This window comes from Enhydra lutris, unplaced genomic scaffold (genome assembly GCF_002288905.1).
Source record: "Enhydra lutris kenyoni isolate GAN:26980312 unplaced genomic scaffold, ASM228890v2 scaffoldscaffold5, whole genome shotgun sequence".
Classification (NCBI taxonomy): Eukaryota; Metazoa; Chordata; class Mammalia; order Carnivora; family Mustelidae; genus Enhydra; species Enhydra lutris.
Window position 1 is genome coordinate 12289202 of NW_019154089.1, and position 23506 is coordinate 12312707.

The 23506-nt window shown below is 43.6% G+C and overlaps 1 protein-coding gene across 1 annotated transcript in view; it reads right to left on the minus strand.

Moving 5' to 3' along the window:
- Positions 1–23506, minus strand: part of LOC111141086 (multiple EGF like domains 10) — a 121745-nt gene that overhangs the window by 18445 nt on the left and 79794 nt on the right. Inside the window, exons 9-16 of the mRNA XM_022493420.1 lie at positions 22424–22598; positions 21081–21201; positions 20185–20348; positions 18007–18109; positions 5067–5213; positions 3344–3478; positions 2683–2811; positions 810–938 (exon numbers count right to left, since the gene is read on the minus strand). Coding sequence (XP_022349128.1) covers positions 810–938; positions 2683–2811; positions 3344–3478; positions 5067–5213; positions 18007–18109; positions 20185–20348; positions 21081–21201; positions 22424–22598 — 1103 coding nt within the window. The remainder of the gene's footprint in view (positions 1–809; positions 939–2682; positions 2812–3343; positions 3479–5066; positions 5214–18006; positions 18110–20184; positions 20349–21080; positions 21202–22423; positions 22599–23506) is intronic.

Consider the following 23506-nt stretch of genomic DNA (forward strand, 5'->3'; position numbering starts at 1 on the left):
CATCTTCACTGCCTTCTGGTCACTGTCACTTATCCTAACCTTTGTGCTGTTGGAATAAATGACAGGGTATACATTCATGGAACCACTACCCCAATGTGAAGAATTATATAGAACATTTTCATCACTCTCCATGCACCTTCCCAATCAATTGACAGATTGATTTGTTTTTGATCTTCATATAAAAGGAATCACATGCTGAGCACCTGGGTGGCTCAGTGGGTTAAAGCCTCTGCCTTCAGCTCAGGTCATGATCCCAGGGTCCTGGGATCAAGCCCTGCATCTGGCTCCCTGCTCAGCGAGGAGCCTGCTTCTCCCTTTCCCACTTCCCCTGCTTGTGTTCCCTCTCTCGCTGTGTCTCTCTCTGTCAAATAAATAAATAAATAAATAAATAAAGGATCACATGGTAAAAACAGTAGATGTATGTGTATACACATATACATGTATACGTACAGACATGAACATGTATGTACAAATGATAGGGAGCTGGGTGCCTATAAACAGGGTCTGGTTGAAGGAGAGTTGGGAAAGGAGCCGCACACCACCACATCCAGCAATGCTCCATCCTGACACAACATGCAGACAGAAAACCTGGACCTTGACAGCGTCTAAACACACAGAAACATTTTTTTTCTTTCTTTCTTTTTTTTTTCCCCACACAGAAACATTTAAACGTCTAGCAGTCATCAGGGCAAGACCCTCCAACTCCAGGAGTCCCAGCTGAGCTCAGCTCAGGTGTGCGGCGGGTGAGCCGGCATCCTCCTTGGGCATGGCTCCCCCCACCCCCGAGCCTCGGAAGGCCGGTTGCTTACTCTGGGTGCAGTAGAGACCTGTCCAGCCAGGCGTGCATTTACATTCGCCGTCATAGGCGCTGCAGAAGGCCCCGTTGTGGCAGTTGCACGTGTGGATGCAGTTTGGGCCCCAGTGTGCAGGTGGACAAGCTGAAACCACAGCACACAGGGAGAGTTCCGTTAGAGCCTGGGGGTCAGCGCCCGGCAGAAAGAGCGCCGTCCTCCCACCCCATCCCCTAGTGTGCGAGATGTTAGCAGTGTGCGTCAGGACTCAGCAAGCATGGTGCCCCAGATCTGCCTGATGCCCAGAGGGCAAGGCTGACCGCAACAGCAACCATCACAACGGACACTGTATTCATGGGCTGACCACACAGTAAGGTGGGCAGAGCAACAATCATCTTGAGAGCACAGATTTAATTCCTTAACAAATAAATGCATATTGGGCTCTTATGCACCCAGCACTGTTTTAGACACAGAAGAGATAGCAGAGGACAAGACAAGGCCCAGACCACCGTCTGAAACCTTATGTTTTAGTAGGGGAGGCAGGCAGGCCAATGAACCAACCAACCAACCAACCAGCCAGCCAGTCAACAGAGAAAACAGTGGCAACAAGTTCTATGAGAAAAAAAATAAAATAGGGTAACGAGGGAAGAATGACCAGAGCTACTCCTTCAGGGAAGGCTTCTCTGAGGAGAGGACATTTAAGCATAGGTCAGATAGGGTAATGATGGGACTTGAGAGAAACTAAGGGACCCAGTGTCACATAAGTCATGAACTTACCCCTCTACTCACTCTAGTGAGAGATTTGTTTTTAAACTGTATAGTTTAAGGTTTCAATTATATGTAAGCATCGGTTTATTCATAAAAACTCTTAACTGGATGATGCAGAAATAATAAAACAGAATCATTGGGGGTCACCGACCAATGAAGAGCAGTAAGAACTTCAGATAAAGTGTCTATGAAATTGTATAACATTATGGGGTAAAATGATTTGACTTACCAAAAACAAAGCCCACAAAACCCATTTTTGTTTATACTAATGCTTCAAGAAAATAACTGCTTAAAATGAGGACCACCATTATGGGGTGCCTGGGTGGCTCAGTGAGTTAAAGCTTCTGCCTTCGGCTCAGGTCATGATCCCAGGGTCCTGGGATTGAGCCCCGCGACAGGCTCTCTGCTCAGCAGGGAGCCTGCTTCCCCTCCCCACTTTCTGCCTGCCTCTCTGCCTATTTGTGATCTCTGTCTCTCTGTCACATAAATAAATAAAAATCTTAAAAAAAAAATGAGGCCCTCCATTGGATCTACATGAGACAATGGATGTTAGCTGAGGCCACTGTGGTGATCATTCATGATACAGACACATCAAACCATCAAGTTGTATGCCTTAAGCTTATTCAGTGATGTATGTCAATTACTTCTCAATAAAACTGGAGGGGAAAAAAAGGAGGACCATCTAGAATTTATATTTGGTTATCCAGTAGGGAATATGGCCCAATAAAAATAATATGTCTGAAGTAATTTTACAAAATAGAAAAAAACTCCCATGATTATGTGCATCATTTTTGCCCAAGAACAAGGAAAAATAAATAGCTGGAACTTGAGGCCTGATACAAAACTGAGAATGAACTTTCTGAGTACAATACCCTCATTTCATAGACAAAGAAGCACTGAAAAGTGAATAAGCAAAATGTTACCTATTTAGATTCTTTCTAAGACATCATTTGGATTTAACATTGCATAGAGCTCTTAATGGGGAATAAATCCACTTAAAATTAAAATAAGGTATATTATAATTATTCATATATTATTTCCTGATTATAGAAACCCTCATACTTCCATCCTAAGGAATGTGGAAACAAACAGATACACATGGTTGTTCTCGAACAAGACTCACGTTGAGAGCAGTCACTGCCAATCCAACCTGGGTAACACTGACAAGATCGGTCAATGGGGTTACAGGTTCCGTTGTTGGTACAGGTACAAACTCCAGCACAGTTTTTCCCAAATCTGCCACTGGGACACACTGTGAATAAGTTACAGGGTCAGTAATGCACAATTACATCTCAGCTCATGGAACTCCAGTCTTGGGGCAGGAAACGACTTTGAAGGTCATCCACCCAGCTTCCCATTTCCTGCCTGCCTCCATTCAACAGCATCCCTCATCTTGAATGGGCTCATTTTAAGCAGATACATGAAGCCAAAGATTCTTAGGAAGGCATCCCAAACCAGGAGACATCATCACATTTCTAGAAATCTGACTTCATGGCTGCACACTCAGGGAGCCAAAACCCTTCTTCCCTCTGTGGATTTTTCACAGGAGGCTGTTTCCAGTTAATACCAAAGAGTAGCACAGCTCAGAGAATAAAGAGATTCTGCCGAAGCAGGAAGCCAGCTTTTCAGAAGTTCCTAGTCATATCTGCAGAAGTTACAGACACAGCGCACCAGAAGGGATGGGGAGCTGAGAGCAGAAAACATGTCCTCGGGCTCCCCCAAGGGCAGACTGTATGTGGTTGGCCCACCACTGCACGCCTCTCCGAAACACTTGCACACCTTACCTTCATTGCAGAGGGCACCTGTGAAGCCAGGCAGGCAGTCACAGAGGCCCGTGATGTGGTGGCATGGCCCACTGCTGTGCACACACTGTGGGCATGTTTGGCTGCAGCGATGCCCATAGAAACCAGGGGAACAGACTGAAAATAGATCAGAAATCAACAGTTATCATTCCTGGGATGTGTGTCTCAAATTCCACATCAGCCTCCAGTTCCAGTTAGGGGTAAAAAAAAATTTTTTTTAAACAATATTGAGAATTTTCCAAGTATAAAATCACCACCTTGGAAGGAAGAAGGGTTTTATTTAATAATGAAAAGAAACTGCTAGACTGGATTGCTTGAGGGCAGGCAAATGTCTCCGTCCTCTCAATTTTCTCATTTATGGTCCTACTTAACTTGAGGCATGACACAGAATGGAGGCTTGAAGAATTTTTGTTGAAGAAACAAATGAAAGGAAACTCAATTCTAAAATACCCCCAAAATACTCTCAAGCCATGTGTCAATCCTTTATTCTTTAAGAGTAATTACTGGCAATAAATAGATCTCCGGTCTGCATTTATTTATCTATCTATCTATCTATTTTAAAGATTTTATTTATTTGACAGAAAGAGATCACAAGTAGGCAGAGAGGCAGGCAGAGAGAGAGAGGGAAGCAGGGTCCCCGCTGAGCAGAGAGCCTGATGCGGGGCTCAATCCCAGGACTCTGGGATCATGACCCAACCTGAAGGCAGAGGCTTTAACCCACTGAGCCACCCAGGCATCCCTCCAGTCTGCGTTGAAAGGATTGTTCCTCCTCAACGTGATCCAGGTAAATGATGGTGATTGAAAAGGGAGCAAGCAAAAAAATGCTACATAACTAAGTCCTTCTCAAGATATTCCTTGAATTTAAATACAGGATGACGGGGCGCCTGGGTGGCTCAGTGGGTTAAAGCCTCTGCCTTCGGCTCAGGTCATGATCCCAGGGTCCTGGGATCGAGCCCCGCATCGGGCTCTCTGCTCTGCAGGGAGCCTGCTTCCTCCTCTCTCTGCCTGCCTCTCTGCCTACTTGTGATCTCTGTCTGCCAAATAAATAAATAAAATCTTAAAAAAAAAAATACAGGATGAATGCGAAGAGCGAAGGAAAAAAAAAGTCATTTAAAAAGTAGAATAAGGTATCTTAAAGTCATATACGCTTTTCTTGATTACATTTACTAAAAAATTTAGTAAAATCCTTCCTAACTTCAAGTCCTATTGACCTATGTCAACAGCCCCATTTTTAACTCCGCAGTGCTATTTTCCCCAGAGCACTGGCTGTAAGTCTAATAGCACGATGTATGATTTGCCGCTAGGTTTGGCTGATGTTGACTTCTGGTAATTGAGGTAAGGCCAATGCCAAAATTGCTGAATCAAATATTTACAGGTCAATGGATTTCTGGAACACCATTTGTAAGATTTAAGGCAGGATCGAGAGACGTATCCCAATGATAATGCCAATGAGGCATTGAAATCGTTACTGAGAAGGAATGGCTCTAGCCCCATCTGTTAGGCTCATCCTGAAGGCTGGAACAAATAAAGCTCTTGGGGAGTGCTATCAAGGCCAGCCCTTTGAGAAACAGGGAGACCTAGTATCTCTCCTCTCCCTCCCCTCGACTGAAACAGAATGGCACCATGCGCTGAGAGGTAGGACAGGAGCCGCAACTCCTGGGGACTAAGAAGGGAAGGCAGACATTGCCCCTCATGAGACACTTACTTCTCTGACAAGTGGTGCCTCGGAACCCCGGCGCACACTCACAGATGCCGTCGTCTGGGGAGCACGAAGCCCCATTTTTACAGTAGCAAGGCAGAGAGCAGTTGGGGCCCCAGCGCCCCTCAGCACACACGCTGTCACAGTGGACACCTGAAACAACACACACGAGCGAGGCTGAGTGAGAGGCAGGGTGGACAGGTGCCTCGGGGATGCAAAGTCCAGGACAAGGAGCATGGTCATGGTCCCCAAGCTTAGTGATCCAGGCAACCATAAGCAGGCATGGCGTAGGGTTTAAAAATCACTTACCTACATCAGTATATCATCATATTGCGTAATCATTCATTGTGTCACCATAACATTAAAATAATCCCAGGATGATTTTCTATGGAGTCATAAAAGAGCAGGAATAAAACACCTTTGTTATACTGGTTTTCCTCTTTAAGGAGGAGGGAACAAATGGGAAGCCCAAGAGTTCTATTAAAAGCAAAATTTATCAAAAATATTTTATCATTGAAAACTTCATCCCCCGCCTCATTCCTCATCTTTACAGAGAAATGAACAAAGCGTAAAAAGAGAAAGAGAAGTAAAACAGTAGTTAAATTGTTTTACATTAAGAGAACCTTCCCCCTGGAGCAGACACAATCTTAAAACATTTTGATGATACATTGTACAGGATGGAAAGATACGCTCATCTGTGCCACTAAATTCCTCTTTAAAAATTTAACCTTACACCAGGCAGGTAAAGGCAGAATATCACAACTGATGCTATTTATAGCTGTTGTCTAAGTTATTGGTTATTAGGATACTATATGTAGGTTTTTAACTCTCACCCTGGGAACAGAAACTCTAGAGCTGCTCATGAATGAACAAATGCCTAAAGAAAAAACAAAAGGGGTGGGTACCAAAGTCCCCAAAATAAAAATAAAACCAGTTTTTTTTTTTTTTGAGGTAAATAGAAGTCTCTTTGGTATGTTTGTCTTTGAAATACAACAGGCACCTCTTTCTTGTAAGTCAGAATTCTCCGCAATTCAAAGACATGTTCTCTGCATTGAGAAGCAATGAGTTATAATTAGTAGTGAACCAGCGACGGCTGGCTTGAGACCAAGGGAACACACAGGAAAAACAAGCACGTACACACTCAGGGACTCCAGAACACTGTTAATACCCAGCACCAAGGAAGCTGAGAAAGGCATGTTTTGTATTACAGTTTTTGCTTCTGTGGCCCAAACCTTAAAACAGGTGCAGCCCCAAACCACAATGTGAACATGGCTAATTGGTACACAGTCATTTCTGCCGAGCCATAACTCCGCTTTGGTTCCCGTTTCTCTCCTTCCAAAAGTCTCCCCCTTAGTAAAGGCTGCTAAGTAGTCATGAAAGAATACAGACCTCATTGTGTGTAGCTTGACCCAACAATAGATGATTATTTGAGCTTGCACTGCGGGCTAAAGGAGATCAGACCTGTTATAAGCTGACCAGGGTTTCGGGGTTCCCTATAGAATAAAATACAGAATTTGGGCCCATTGTGATTTTTTTCCCTTGAGTTCACGAACATGTGATCTTTTTTTATTTCCCTAAAAACCTCTTTTGAAAAGCTAAGGTGGAATGACATGCAAATGCTCTGCTCACCAAATGTGATTCACCAGCTATAGGGTTGTATCTGGTGTTTTGGCTGACGAGGCAAAGCATCAAACCTACTGAGGAATAAACCACTTCAAAAGGAGGCTGCAAACCTAAATTTTGTTTTGTGAGTCTGAAGGACGTATCAACAAGGGTAACCTGTTACAGGCTTCAGTCTGTTCAAATTCAGGTCCTGAGATCTGACCATAATCCAGAACTCCTATTTAATAGCAGCCAGGATGGGGACACCCACTTCACAGATACTCAAACAACGGTGACCGTTTGGGTTTGGAGCCACTCATGCAAGTCCCAGTTAGGATTTTTGAGATGCGGAAGCTGAGTTAATCTGAAAATCATCCTGAAAATGAGTCCTCATTTTTGGCACATTTTTGTGGGGTGGGAGCTTGAGGAAGGGGGGGATTTAGCCATTCATGGTGATTTGGTTCATCAGCTTCTTGCCAAATCTCTCCTTCATATCCAATAAATGCAGTGAAGCTGGAATGGCGCACACTTTAGGTCAAAATTATCTGCCACTTTTTTACATTCTAGATTATCATAATTCGTATATGACTTAGCACATTCTCAATCAGAGCATGTTAAGAGAAAATGACTCCAGGGCAGATTGGCAAATGTGAATAAAGTGATCCTTTATTTCATATCTGACTTGTCTTCCCTAATAGGTTTGTCCAGCTGGATAACATAACCATCTGTCATAATCAACTTTATCGAGGTAATTTTCATAGAGCAACAGGGCCCACGATATAGCAAAGAGATCCATTACAATGATACGCTTGTTTCACATGATTTACCCATGATTTCATTTCCAGAGAATCACAGGGAATTCTAGAGATCATCTGTCAAATCTTCTGTCTCCGAATGTATAAGCATATTTCAACAGAACCTAGCTTACTTTTTAAAAATCTTTATTTCAGGATTGCAAATAAGTCTTTCCTTAAAAAGTAAATTATAATAATTCTATTACCAACTTACCCTAAAAAATCAATCCCTTGGGGTGCCTAGGTGGCTAAGTGGGTTAAAGCCTCTGCCTTCGGCTTGGGTCATGATCCCAGGGTCCTGGGATCGAGCCCCATGTCAGGCTCTCTGCTCAGCAGGGAGCCTGCTTCCTCCTCTCTCTCTCTCTGCCTGCCTCTCTGCCTACTTGTGATCTCTATCTGTCAAATAAATAAATAAAATCTTTAAAAAAAAATCAATCCCTTTTCTTTTTCTCTACCATTGGTAAAAATAAATCATCATTTTTCAGATATTAATGCTTAATCTATTTATAGACTTTGTATATTTGAAGCTGCATTTTTTCCTCTTGCTGTCCCATTTCCTCCCTTTGTTACTCATCCTCTTCAGAGCTCTGTGCCCTCCTGTTATCTTTCCCTTCATCTTATAGTCAAGAAAAGATAAATTGATTATTGTTGAATTGTTACCTTCTCCAGAGAATACTTATATTTTAAGAGAATATACATGTAAGGAGCCTAAGAAATAAATCTCTAATTGTGAAATATCTATCAAGCAGTGAGGCTCACAGAGGAGGTAACTGGGTAAGTTCTTCTCTAGGTTATACTAGGTATATGGCTACTGATGTGACTTCTGTATTAAGGTATTCCTGCAGTAAATTTTTTTTCAGGATAGGGAATTCTAAGTTTGCATTAACCATCTTTTTTTAGTGTGTGTGTTAATCCTAAATTATTTCCATCGATTTCACCTCAGTCTTTGCAAACTTGGCTGGCATTCTACAAGACATTTTTTTGTTTCCTTTTTTAATCAAAGACAGAAAAAAGAATTCAACTTAATCAACATTCAAAGGGTCCAGTAAGCTATTGGCTTACTGGTAATAGGTTCTCTAAGAAAGACCTCCAGCTGTAGAATGATAACGGCCCCAGAATAAGCACCGTTAACACTGTCTGGGGATCACAGTCAGAAAAGGAAATAGCTTCAGAAAAGGAAATAGCTTGTGAAGGTGGACAAGGGTTCCAAGCTAATAGAATGGTGTGTACAAGACCTGAAAGTCCAAGGAAGTACCCAAAGTTGAGGACAGCCAACACTGGGGTTGGAAAGAATGGGAAGGTCTCTGGGAAGCCAGTTCGCGGCATGCAGAGAAAGCCAAGAACGCCATGCTGTGGAGTGTGAGCTTCCCCCTTGGGGGTGACAGGGACGAAATAGACAATTAAGTAGGAGAAGCACATAATTAAATTTGTGGTTGGCAGGAGGGCAGAAGACAGTATGAGGAGGATGAGCCTGGAAGAGAGAAGGCCTGTGTCAGGTGGCTGTTGTAGGTCACACAGGTTAAAAAAAGAAAAAAAGATATACATGACAAGGTCTTAAACTCAGTCATTGGCAGTTGGAATCCAGGGAGGATAAATTCCAGAGAAACATAAGAGAAAATGGGGATGAAATATCTGTATCTGCCCCCCACCCCATATTCCACACAGGGCAATGAATGAATTCTGGCAGCTCCCTGAAAGTGAGATGGGGATTTTGCTCCCTACAGTGTTAAAGATGTTATTAAAGATGGTGTTAAAGATTTGTTGAATGCATCAATAAGCAGAGTCCCTCTTTCCACCATGATATTCAGAACCATTTTCCAAGTGGATGGAGCAACCATATAATTCTCTCTTTCCCGAAAGAAGTGATAAGAAGCATAGGCAAACCAAGAAACCCAGCGTATTTCTATTCTGTGTGCCTAAAATGATGACCTTTCCCATCTGAGGGGGTGGAAGTGTCTGCCTTGCTGATTTTGGAGAAGACCTTCATGAGCTCAGGTCTGTGGTCTGTGTTTTTTAATGTTAGTCCAGATTAGAAAGCAGAAGAATTATGGAGGCATCTTGAAGAAATTCTTTTGGAAGGTTTACTAAAGAACAGATAAAGGCTCTAATAGGAATTACTTCATGAAGCAATTCCCTAAGGTATTTGGAAGAGGGGACAAAACGGGAAAGGGGGATTTTTAAATTTGCAGAAATCTCTGGTTCAATGGAAGCATTTTTTTCCTGATAAACGTTCTAACGCTGATAAGGTGATCTGTGAGGGACTGTTTTTGCCAGGACCAAGGACAAAGAGCTCTTTGATAGCCTTCCCAAGTTGCTAGGCAATGGCTGAATGATCATGATAAACTTCAGCTAAGCAGCTCTAAAGAAATGTTCGTGCATTTCATGCCTGATGCATTATGCCGGCAGCCTCAGTGTGAAACCAGCATTCACTAGGCATTTGTGATCGCATGAATGCAGTAAAAGAAATCATCTGGGGTGTCAGTACTTCTCCCTCTCAGAGATAGAACCCAAACTCCTCATCTTGCTAATTGTTCATATTCCTTCTGCCAGCACTGCAACCTTTGGGGGCATTAGTGAACGAAGGACATGATTTCAATTCAGTGTCTGGTTCCTGAGCAACAAGCTATGAAACACGTATTAGAATGAAGGGAGAGATTTGTTAATAATCATTGGGCTTGATGATTATAGAAGAGACGGACCACAGTATAGAGTCATAAGACTTTTTCTGCTTTCCTAATCCTCTTGCTAACAAAGCGGCCACTTACTGTTGGCGTAGAGACATTATTCACTGGCGTCTCCACCGGTGCCCATGTAGGGTCGGCCCGAGAGGATGTGAACTTCTGCAGGCTGGGGGCTGGCAATGCTTCCCCCTCGTGTTCCCGGTACCACCCAGCACTGTGGCTGCGCACAACTCGGGAGACACTGGACAAAGTCTTGCTAAATTGTTCTATTTGGATGCATGAATTTTAAAGGTGGATTTTTAAAAAAAACGATCTGCTTTCTAGGGATGAACAAGTTGGAAAAAAAATCTTGAAAAGTCCTAGAAAGCATCGATGTTTGCATTTGCAGCTGCAAGACAAAAGCACCAGGGAGTATGACCTGCCTCACCCTGGACCCCCGGATAAAAGCAAACAGGACAGACTGCTAGACAGATGGGGAACTCGGGGAGCTTTGGCTGTTTCTACAGCCTTTCTTTTCAGAACACAAGCCCCTTCCTCCACCGTCACCTCAGGGACCCCACATTCTGCTTTTGCAGAACTCTCTCCCCACAAAATCACATAGACAGATCTACAAGGGCTCCTGCATGAATGCTGTCCACCCTTCAACGCCCTGGTTGATTGGGTGCATGCACGTTAATTAAAGCTCTTTTGTGCCTGAATTTGGACTTTTATGTTACTGCACAATGAAACGTAGTTTCCCCCCTTACTATAACAACTCAGGTGTTATTAAGCCACATGAGAGATCACTTTGGGACAGATCAGTACCTATGGTAGCAGTTCACTTGTTCATCTGGTCCTATTTGGAGTATTTGGGGAAATGCACAGAGGGGGCCATCCTTTGGGAGAGGGGCTGGGACCGCTACAGGCCTAGCTGTGCTTGCTGGGAAGAGCCAAAAAGCTGGGCTCAGGGTGCTGGCTGGCTCAGTGGGTTAAGCCTGTGCCTTCCGCTCAGGTCATGATCTCAAGGTCCTGGGATCGAGCCCCACATTGGGTTCTCTGCTCAGTGGAGACCCTGCTTCCTCCCCTTCTCTCTCTGCCTGCCTCTCTGCCTACTTGAGATCTCTCTCTGTCAAGTAAATAAATAAATTCTTAAGGGAAAAAAAAAAAGAAAGAAAAGAAAAGAAAAGCTGGGCTCTTCTCAGAAACTTTCCTCCTTCTAACACACTCCTCCTGGCCAGACTCAGAGAATCACCCCACCTCTCCTGCTATTCTTCTTGCCCATGCTACCCTCATCCATGGTTGCTAGTTCCTCTCCTTTCACCACCATTCCTAGAGGTTGATTTGGTATCCTAATCTCTTTTCTCTTAGTTTAGCATTTAACTCCCCCCCTCCACACCCCCGGTATGAGTGTATCCCTAAGCCTTCTGCCACTGGTTACAAGGCTTCTGTCACAGAAATGCTCCCTGGGACCCCTCCACCTCTTCAATAGTGAGAGTAAAAAGGCATAGCAGAGGCCAGTCTACAGACTGGTAACTACGTCCATGCATGGGTCACCAGTGCAGCTTTTGAAATGACAAATGAGGCCACCATGTAAAGTTGTGCAAGCTGTATACTGCACAAGAGCCCCGAGCCGTAGAGCAAAGGGAAGATGAAATCCAGCTTGCCCTTGACCTGCCAAGAAGTGCAACCTGAAAGATTTCCAAATCTTCTGCAAATTTGTACAAAAGGTGCTTTATGGGCTGGCAATGGCTCCATCCCCCTCCTCACTCACTCTCCAGGTTGTCATTCAGTAGGTGTGAGGTGGGGACGGGGAACACACAAGTTAAAAATATTCCCAGGTGACAGTGATCTTAGCCAGGGCTGGGAACCAGGCTGGAGATGACCTATGTCCCCACACAGCTGGAATAAAATCTTGATTAGCTCTCACGCTCAGTGAAGAGGTGTCCTGGCTGGCTGAAGTCAAGGCAGAAAGGAGGAAAAAACGTCAGCATATTTCTACTGTTTTGGGAAAATATTTATAAAGCATATTACCTCACTACTCTGGAAATACACATTCACACACACACACAACTAATTACATTTCATTGACATCTGGGACTTCAGAATAATCATTTTGAAAAGCCAGTCTCATTCTATAGCAGTGTGCATGTGTGTGCGTGTGTGCGCCTGTGTACATGCACGTGTGGGCTCATGTGTACGTGGGGAGAGGTGTGGGAGAAGGCGTCCAGGACGCAGCCTATATTTTGGACGGCGTTTCATTTTCCTGCCCATTTTTTTAAACTGCAATCTGCCTCTTTTTGAGAAAATAGTCGAATGGCTAAAAATAGCTATATAGTAAGGTTTTAAATAACTATATATAATAAAAGTGCCCGTCTTTTTTTAATGGTACATTTCTTTTGGAAATAGTGACTGGGATATCAGAGGCAACTTTTGCTTTGGGTAACCTGTATGGCAGTACCTTTTGAAAACCTGTTTTAGGACCAGGTAAAATGGAACGGTCGATGATAGAAATAGAGTCTCAGTTCCTTTAGGAGAGAATGACAGTCCAACGTCAGAAAAGAGGGTAAAGTCAGGAGGAGTGGTGGATGAGCCCCACGGTGAGAAAGCAAGCTGATTTCCTTAGTGTATCAGGTTAGCAGAAGATTTCCTCAGTTGAGGTGTGTCATTTTCTTTTCAAAGATTTTATTTATCCATTTGAGAGAGAGAGAGAGTAAGAGAGAGCATGAGAGGGGAGAAGGTCAGAGGGAGAAGCAGACTTCCCGTGGAGCTGGGGGCTCAATGTAGGACTCAATCCTGGGACTCCAGGATCATGACCTGAGCAGAAGGCAGTTGATTAACCAACTGAGCCACCCAGGTGCTCGAGGTGTGTCATTTTCTTTGTAAAGAGGAACAAAGCTCTCTCCACCCTTATCTCTGGCTCTAAAAACAGAGGTCTGATGAGTATCCCCCACCACACTGTCCTCCATGACCTTGCATTGTTGGTGACCCTGTGCCTTCTTATTGATTTGTCAGGGGAAGAGTCCCGTTAGACTCTTGTTGTTAGACTACACCAAAACCTCACTGTTACCCCCAAAGTTATTACCCCGTCCAGTGATATTGCACATTTGAGCTACAGCACTCTCAGCAACAGGGAGGAGAGGAAACGGAATCATTGACTTCCCCAGACTCATGTTATTTATCCGTCCTGGCATCTGGTATCCAAATGCAAAGCCAAGGCTTTCTTTATGTGGAGAAAGATTCTTCTGAGGTACTTCCTCAAAAACAAGTTTGTTGATGAAAAATTATGAGTCTATCCAGTGTTGACAATGAAATGGTGCTCTATGTAAATAACACAGAGTCCCCTCTTCTTTCCTCTTGGGAAAATGAACCAGTTCTTGGTCCAGTTGGTGGGGAGCTTTTTGGAATGTTCGTAACCTTCTTCTCCTTGATGTACATTTGCATATACCTAGTGTGTACTGTGAATGTGGGGAATGATTTCTCTTTAAAAAATTCTTGGGGTGGTCTTTGGCCCTCAGAGATCAACAGCCTCCAGAGAAATGAGACAATGGGGCCATGAAGCAAAGAGACAGGGGGCTGATAAGTAAAGAGCAGCTTGAAGCAGCAGAGTGTCTTCCCCTTTGGAGAAGCAGACCAGTCACAGATGGACAGAGTATTACAAGATTATGCTGTGTGACAAAGTTACTGCATTCCCGCAGGAGCTCCACAGGTCTAAGGCCAGATGGGGTAATTTGTCTTACCCCACGACCCAGACTGTGGAATGCAACAAACACATTTTCTGGCTGGCTTCAGGCCAAATCATATCTCCTGCTTTTCTCATGTAGACACAAGTATGCCTTTCACAGTCTGGCTCTTAATCATCAAAGCAGGTAGATACTTGAGCAGTGACTGGTGTGTTCAGGAACACCTCACATTTCCTCTGTATTCATAAAACAAAAGGAGATTTGGTGGAGTGTGGTCCAAAACAAATGATAGGGCTTCTCTGTTAGAAAAGTTCTGAATTTGCCAGGGGGTTCAAAATGCCTTCACTTCATTGTGATGACGGAGAACTTAGTACTGGTCATTTTATTTGAGGAGTTCAAGCATGCTAGGGAAGTCACAAAATCTGGTTTACTCTTAGTGTGATGCAGTTTTAACATTTAGTAACTGAGAGCCACATGGAAACATGGGGAGGTGGAATTTCACGCTGTGAGGTCAGAGTTATCTCAGCTTTTGCAGGTCAAGGAGAAACTGGAGGGCAGAAGAGTTCTTGTGTCTATGGGTAACTCCTATTGACAGGAAATAAAGTCCATTACCCCAGCCTTGGTCTGCTTCCCCAGGTAGCTCTCAGACACAGGAAATCAAGCACATGACAGTTCATCTCAGTTTACTCCTGTCAGAAGCCAAAGCAGCTCTCAACAAATTCCAAAGGACTGGGAGACACTGACAAAGAGGTCACTGATCACATTTTCCGTTCAAGGATCTGAAGACATGTATTGCCAAGTTAGCAGTAATCCCCATTTTGATCTATAGACTCATTCCTCATTAAATCCGCCTTGTTTCTTCACAAGAATTGATATGTTCACCCTAAAATTCATATAGAAATTCAAGGGACCCAGGATGGCCCAAACAATCTTGAAAAAGAAGACCAAATTGAAGGACTCACACTCCCCATATTTCAAAACTTTCTATAAAGCTATAGTAATCAAAACAGTATGGTACTGGCAGAAGGATATGTAACAGAGGAGCAGAAGTGAGAGTCCAGACATAAACGCCCTCACACATGTGGTCAGTTGATTTTTTACAAGGGTATCAAGACAATACAGGTGATGGGCAGGAAGGTGGATGAATGATCTTCTCAGGACATGATGCTGGAACAAATGGAAATCAGTATGTGGAAGAATGAAGTTGGGACACTTATCTCACACCATATATAAAACCAAACTCAAAATGGATCAAAGACCTAAATGTAAAATCTAAAACTATAAAATGCTTAGAAGAGTACACAGGTATAAATCTTTGTGACCTTGGACTAGCCAACGGTTTCTTAGATTTGACACCAAAAACATTAGCAGCAAAAGAAAAAAACAGATAAACTGAACTCCATCAAAATAAAAACTTATTCTGTGGAAATAGACTCATGAAGAGAGTGAAAAAAGTAATATACAGAATGGGAGAAAATATTTGCAAATCATATATCTGATAAGGAACATACATATAAAATACATAAAGAAATACTCCAAGTCAATTATAAAAATACAAAGTGACCCAATTAAAAAATGAGCAAAGTCTCTGAGTAGATAGCAGAAATACAGATGGCTGGAAAAAGATATACAGATGGCTGAACTAAATACAGTAGACGTTTAACATCGTCCTTTATTAGGGGAATGCAAATCAAAAACTCAATGCAATAACATTTCACACCACTTGAATGGCCAGAATAAAAAAGACAGATAATAAAAATTTTGGGTGAGGAGACAGAAACCTCACACATTACTGGTGGGAGTGGAAAACGGTGTAACTGCTTGGGGGAACAGTGTAGCAATTCTTTAAAAGATTAAACTTGGAGTTATCACACAACCCAGCAATTCCACCCCTAATTTATATTCCAAACTTACACATCCACACAAAACTTTGTACATGAATGTCCTTAACAGGATTTTTCAAAATATCCATTAAGTGGAAACAACCTAAATGCCTATTAACTGATGAACGTGCAAATAAAATGTGGTCTACCTATACCATGGAATATTAGTCAGCGGTCAAAAGGAATAAAGCACTGATAAATGCTCCAGTAGGAATGAACCTTGAAAACAAGCCAAGAGAAGGAAGCCAGTAGCCAAAGACCACATATTGCATGAATCTATACAGTATCAGAATAGGCAAATCTATAGAGACAGAAAGTAAATTAATGGTTGCTTAGGGTTGGGCGGGGGAGTATGCCCAGTGGTGAGTTAGGGTTAAATGGAGAATAACTGCTAATAAGTACATCTGGGATTTATTTATGAGGTGATGAAAGTCTTCTAAAAATGATAGTGATGATGGTTGTACAATTCTTTGACTATACTAAAAACCACCAGATTATACAAATAGGTGTATACACCTATACAAATAGGTAGATTCTATGGTATATCTTCCTCTTTCTCTCTGCCTCTGCCTCTCTGTCTCTTTATATATAAATGCATACATATAAACATATGCATATATACTCTATCTCCCTAGGTATGTATAGACACACATAAACATACACATACACACATGTGCACATATATGAAGAGGTTGCAGTTTATCAGCGCTTATCACCACAGTCCTCTCATGTAATTCTCAGAAGTCCTCATCCATGCTCAGAATGAATCTCAGCCTAACTGTCCTTTCCCTCAGCACATTTTGGAAGAAGTCTGCGCACAGTCTGTACAGTCATGACGGGAGCTGGAGATGCAGTGGGAGGGCATTAGTGCAAACCCTGTCTCTCCCATTTACTGGCCCTGGGGCCTTGATCGACACTCAACTTCTCTATGCCTCAGTTTCGTCATCTGCAAAAAGGACAGAATTATATTTTCTATCTCACAGAGTTGTTGCAAGCCTGCCATAACCCTTCAATAAACACTACTTATTTTTATTTCTCTGTTCTTATTTTCATGCTTTTTTGCTAAGAGGTAAGATCACCCTGACTCCATAATTTCCTAAATGTCCCATTTCTGGCGTGGAGGCATAAGATTCTCCTCTGAAAGACCCATCTTCTCAAAACATGAACCATCACTACAGAGGACACTTGGCTTGTTACTACCAGTTTCTCTTTTAGAAGACACGTCAAAATAAAAACATACAAACAAACAAAAAAAAAAAAGCAAAAACAAAACAAAAAAAAGAAGGTAAGTCAAAAAACCATTTTGGGCGATATGGAAGCACCATCAGTATGGAAAAAGTTGTTTCCTACAAATCTCCCTCTCTTTTCTGAATATAGATACACATATATTTAGATATAAGTACAACATATACAAATACACAACCAAACACATACATACACAAATGACTAGGTATGAGAATCTGAAAAGGGAGTTTGGGTTCATTTAACCACCTTAAACACGCACCCAAGTTTCACAGTACTTGACTCTCAATTGGCGTATTAGCAGCCAACATTTTCTTCTACTTTCAGAAGAAATCGCTCATAAATAGACCCAGTCTACTCATCCCCAAGTTCAATAACTTTCTTGGTGCATTTCCATTTGTAATTTTTCTAAATAAGCATTTAAAATTCCACTCATTTTGTAAGGTTTTGTTTTTATTTTTTAAAATAGGCTTGACTTCATGAAAGAAACAAAAAAGCAGGACCCCAATTTGCCTGAGCATTCAGTGCCCTCTCCTGAGTCTGTTTATCATGAGAAAAAACAGGGTTCATTTTCTAGTCTGATAAACTTCCTAGCTGGAAACGTGAAGCCCTATAAATAAGGAGAAACTTCCACCTTGTGGCTACAAAATTGATCCTCGATCATACTATGAATTTTTATGACCTAAGTATTATTGTAAGAAAAAGAAAGTTTTAAAACTTTCATGTCTAGCAATGAATATTTTAATATGGCATATTAACCATATTAATATTAATACTGAATATTTTTGTCTCACCAAGATGAACTTAGTTATGTTCTTATGGTTTCTTTCCATCATTCTTTCCTCAGTGCTCCAAAATGTCACAGAAGCTTTGCTAGGCCCTTCAAGCCATTCACACGTCCCCAGTTACTGAGTTAGGTCTCATGCTGATATCTCTTGGGTATAAATGTGACCGTTTTCAACGGAGGTTTTATCATTTCTTCTTCCCTGAAAAGGTGACCTGTATGTGCTTCTCTAAAGCAGCAAGGAACAGCACTGGGTATAAGGTGGCACGTTTCCCATTTGAAGTAGTGGTCCCCGGCTCACCTGACCATCCGGGGAGGCAGCGGCAGTGGCCCGTCGTGGAGTGACAGCCATCTGCATGGCTACAGTCACAGCGCTCTGCACAGTTCAGCCCATACGTGCCATCCTGTGTGGAAGACAGCGACGAGGTCATGGAAACCCACAGTGAGAGATGATGGGGACCTCGGTCAGCCACCTCAGATCCAGGACCCTCTTCTCCCAAGCACCTCTTAGCAACACACATTATAATCCCCTCTTGCCATCTCTGTCTTTCCCCAAATGCAGGCAGTGGTGCTTTAAAATCATTCAGACTGTAATTGATGTCTAAGGTAACAGTTGGTCCTATGAATGGTGAAACCAACTGATATGCACACATGCAAATATATGTAAACATGCTCATTAATTAAGAGAATCTTTTGTGTCTTATCATAAGTCACTGCTCATAATGAAATAGTCTTTTGCTCCTGAAGATTTTTATAATGTGTTCCTTGTAGGGCACGCTACTCATTAAGCTCTAAGATTAAAAGAAAATCACAGCGCTAATTGAAGTTCATTTCTGCAAACTTCCAATGTGATACGAAGAACCATTAGGAGAAGTGAAAATCTTCTGTTGCTTTCCCCAGTCAATACCCTCCTTTCCATGAGGAAGTGTCAAGGACATGAGTATTCCGATTTGAGATCCCAAGGAAGGCTGGCGTACTCGCTGGTACGCACTCCTCCCCGGTCTGTTCCCAGGCCTGAATGTTTTCAGGTGCCCATCCGTTTCGGTCCAGCAGAGACGACACCCTTCATGCATGTAATCGTTTAGTTTGTGGGAAAGGAATGGAAAGCTCTGCACTTAGCAACACTGCCCTTTCATGCCAGGTCCTGACGAACTGAGGGAGGACACTATAAACCTTCAGGGGGTACATAGTTATCCAGGGCAATGAAGCTGAAAACCAGCATAAAACAGGTGGTGGGTATATGAGAGCATCATCATTTCACTACAATTTACTAAAACTAAAAAAATTTAAAAATAAAAAAAATTAGGCTCCACTAATGTTTGCTGGGGCTTTGCCACCATAAGAGCCACTTAAACCAGCAGTGGACTTCAGTGAATTTTCTAAAGCATCTTACACACACACACACACACACACACACAGGGCAAGATTGTGGCAGGTGCTTTGGTTTACCTACCATCAGATTGTGAGTGAAAAGTGCTCTTCAAGCCTGTCACAGAGCACTGATAATTTGTTCACTGGTGGATGAGAGGCAGCAAAGCTAACTGAACTCTTTCCCAGGGGTTTGGAGGGCACATGAGAGCCCAGGGTGGGATCCTCTCTAGTTGGGAAATGGGTTGTACTTGATGAAGTGGAAGCCCAGGGGAAAACTGCTCCCACCACAAGGGGCCCAGTTCTGAGGGTCACAGTGTCATCTCGCCATCTCTCCTGGGGGCGAGAATGCACATCACTGAGCTAACGCTCAATGGCTTAGGAGGAAAGAAATGAGATAGGAAGAAAGAGTCATGGAAAAGAGGGCAAGAAACAGGCCACGGGCTTCAGAGGAAGAAAGGGAAATCAGCACGTTACCACAGAACATGTGTCCTGTTTGCAGCCTCTGTCTGCCTGCAGTGGGACAGGGTATGAGATTTACAGTGACGACTGCCTCCAAAGTAGGTCAGCGGAGTGGAGCCAGCATAGAAAGAGGGAAATCTTTGGAGATTCTTGTGACTTGAGATGCACTTGTGTTTAACAGAGGGCTGTTTCTAAACCTCTCACCACCTCAATAAGCATTTCTGTGACACTGATCACCACCCCCTTTCAATCCTCTGCCACTTTCCCGCTCTGAGACGGAAGGATTTCCATGATAATGGAGATACAATATTTGGAGAGTTGACAGGCAGACGGCTGGGTGGTTGACTGGCTGCCACGGAGACATGGGGCTATAGGAATGGCGGCGGGGATGGGGAGGCAGTGGGGGGAAGCCAGGCAGAGATGAAGGAAAAGAAGGGGGTGCTTCTCACAGAGCTACCTAACCAATTTCCTTGTCTATCCCTCTTCTGATCTTATGTCCGATTTGACTTCAAAGACCTCAGTTCTTCTGAGGGTTTCGTTGGGTTCACACATGCGTGCCTGACACTGGGGACATTGCAGCAGTGAGCAGACACTCTGCCCTCAGCAACCCCCCCATGCCTTCCCAGCTGGGGCGCTGGCTCTGTCGTACCTGGCAGGGGAGCTCACACTTCTCCCCACGCCAACCAGGTGCACACGTGCAGGTCCCATCTTGGGTGTTACAGGCTCCCCCGTTGAGGCACTGGCAGGTCAGGTTACAGCTAAAGCCCCAAGTGCCGCTGGGACAGCTGATGGAGCAGTCCACACCATGCCAGCCTGCAGCGACAAGAACGCCAGAGCGTGGAGGAAACAATGGTGCACATCAGGGCCCCCAGGCCCAGCGCAGAAAGCAGGGGCGCTGCCGAGAGTCGCCTCCGTCAGCAACGACCCAAGTACCCAGAATCCATCTGTGCTGTATGATCGGTCAAAGATGCCAGGAGCAAGAAGCACCGCTGGGCTACTGGGATAAGATAGGGAGCAGGGGCACCTCTAAGGTGTGGTGACAAGCCATGCAGAATGCGGAGTGTCGCTCTGGTCAGGAAAGTGAAATATTTATATGGGAGGCTAAAGGAAGGCATGTGTTTGAAAGAGCAACCCTACCTTTAAAGCAAACCCAGTGGGCCATGGACATGAGTTTCCAGGACCCTGCCTGTTGCAGCCGCTAGATATAGACACATTTTGCTCTTTGCCTAAAATTGGCGCTTGGCTGCATTTCTTGGTGTGACTCCAGGCCAATTTCGGGACATGGCTGTATGTCTGCTTGCTCACTTTAACCCAAAGCCCACAGACTCCCAGACTTTGGGAACTGGCAGCAACTTCGGAGATCCTACATGAGTCCCTTTCCTTGGCTCACAAATGTAGGAGAGCCCACCCTGGATGAGGGGCTGGCTGAGATTAGAGGCTGAACGTTAGCACTGATGGAGCTAGAACCCTAGTGGAGGTTTCTTCCTTGTGACTTTAGAAGGTAACAGAATGAAGAACAGAGAAAAGACTCATTCACCCACTTACCTGCCTTGCAAGTACAAGACCCATCTACAGGTGAGCAGAAAGCATCGTTCTTACAGCCACAGAGAGAGGAACAGTTTATTCCGTAGGTCCCCAGTGGGCATGGGATAGAGCAGTCAATGCCCTAGACAGGCACAGAGAGGAAAAGGCATGCAATTTTACTGCATGAAATAAGGCCAACACAAACAAACAAAAATACATCTTGGCACTGCTAATTATATTCCCTGTCTAATTTTAACACTTGTATTTTTTTTAAATTGTTAAATGTCCCCAGCATACAGATTTTAAAGATTCAAGGGCAATGCTAGCTGGCCTGTTTAGGATTCAGTATTAAATGGGACTCAAAAAAGCCTGCTGCTTTCATGAGCTTCTCCTCTTAGCAAATACAAAAAAACCCTTGTCCTTGCTCAGACAAGCAGATACAGAACAATAAACTATCAATTACAGCCAATAAATAAATAAGCATAAATATAAACTATACATTAAATTACAATGCTTCCTAGCCTTCTTTGAATAATATATAAAATGATTAGTGGGTGAGGCAAAGTAACAGAACACATACCACCTACAGCATGATTCAATTTATTATCTGACAATAAGCCTTAAACATAGAAGTGGATTATCAAGGATGGCTGGAGGTCATCTTTTTTAAAAACAGAAGAGACTTGGGGTGCTGGGGTGGCTCAGTCGGTTACACATCTGCCTTCAGCTCAGGTCATGATCCCAGGGTCCTGGGATCAACCCTGCCTTGGGCTCCCTGCTCAGCGGGGAGTCTGCTTCTCTCTCTGCCCCTCCCCCCTGCTCATGCTCTCTCTCTTTCTCCCTCTCAAATAAATAGGTAAAATCTTTAAAAATAACTAAAAAGAAAAACAGAAGAGACTTAACACAGGCTAAATGAAGGGCTCCACCAAAGAATAGTGATATAGGTTAGAAAAACCTGTAAAAGATCCCCTCAATTCTAAGTCTTTATTACCTACTCACCCCACATTTCACACTCTGGAATAATTATTAACATCTTCATTGGTTAATCCTGTCCTCTTTTAAAGGAGAGAAAATAATCAAGACTAACCCATTTTCCTTTATTTTTTTTCCCCATTTTCCTTTAAAATAAAAATTCCTAACTTGTAGTTCAGGAATCCTAGAAACTAGGTAAAATTCTGCTCGGTGGGCGCACAGGCAATAAGGTATTTCCTTATGTTTCTTATTAGTGCTTTTCATTCTCTTTCTAGGTAATGATGTGACAGATCTTAGCACATTCCCTGTACTTGAGGAAAGGTCCTATATGGTACACGGTGTCATAATGCTCCTCATCGTACCCCGTGTCGCCTTCCTCCAGAGCCACTCACTTTGAATCCCGGGGCACAGGTGCACTTCCCGGTCACACTGTCACAGTCAGCCCCGTTTTGGCAGTTGCAGATCTGCTGGCAAGCTTCCCCGAAGAATCCAGGAGAACAGGTCTCATTGCAGTAGAGTCCTGACCAGCCCGGCTTGCAGGCACACTCTCCAGACATGGGGTGACAGCTGAGAGACACGGATGAAAGAAGAAAGTCACTCCCGGGTGAACATGACACCCAGGGCCCATGCAAATGTTGCTTCAGCCATGAGCAATGAATGGGTGGGTAATTCCATGCACAATAATTTAAACTTCGTTCCCAGGCTTGCTATGATTTAATTAATTGGCTGAAACCCGACTGGTACCACAGAAATGCGGCGTGAAATCGGCATCATGCTCTAACCGGAAGACTATTACAATGGATTCCTTTTGTCTGAAACTCATTATAATCTTCATAAGTTGAAAGCACTAATTCAGCAATAGGTCCCCTAGATGAGAGGGTTTAAAGAACGACTCTGTCCAGTGCACGACACCAAAGTGGTGAACTAGGGTTTTATCTCCAAGGAACTCCAAAAGCAGAGGACCTTCCTTGCCTGTTTCTGTTCTCCATACCTGCTGGCAAAGCAGCTGTCTCTACCTGAGGCAGCTGCCGCAGGGACTGGCCAGGCAGCCAGCTGTCACTCTGGAGCAAACGGACACATCAGCTGTGCTGGGAGGCACGCGTTAGTGAGGCTGACACAATAGGACATTCTGTGGCACGCAAAACACATGTGCTTCTCACCACAGAAACATCTCAACAATCAAACTGGCTCTGTTCACAATCGGAAGGCTGTGAAAGACCGTCTCTTCCGCCCCTGGTGGAGATAAACCCTTCCTGGTAACTACAGCCCACAGCAGAATCCACTGCTTCATCCAGAACTTTGGTAAGGGACTCTCATCCACAGACAATCCATGGATTTTCAGTCTTAGAGAGAATGATTTGGGGGAGAGGAGGAGGCTGAGATGGCACAACAGCTCTCCCACTGCCTGGGTACCTTAGTGAAAGCACACAGTCCCTGAGGCCTGAAGTCCTAGTCTGTCAAGGGCAGGTCTCAGC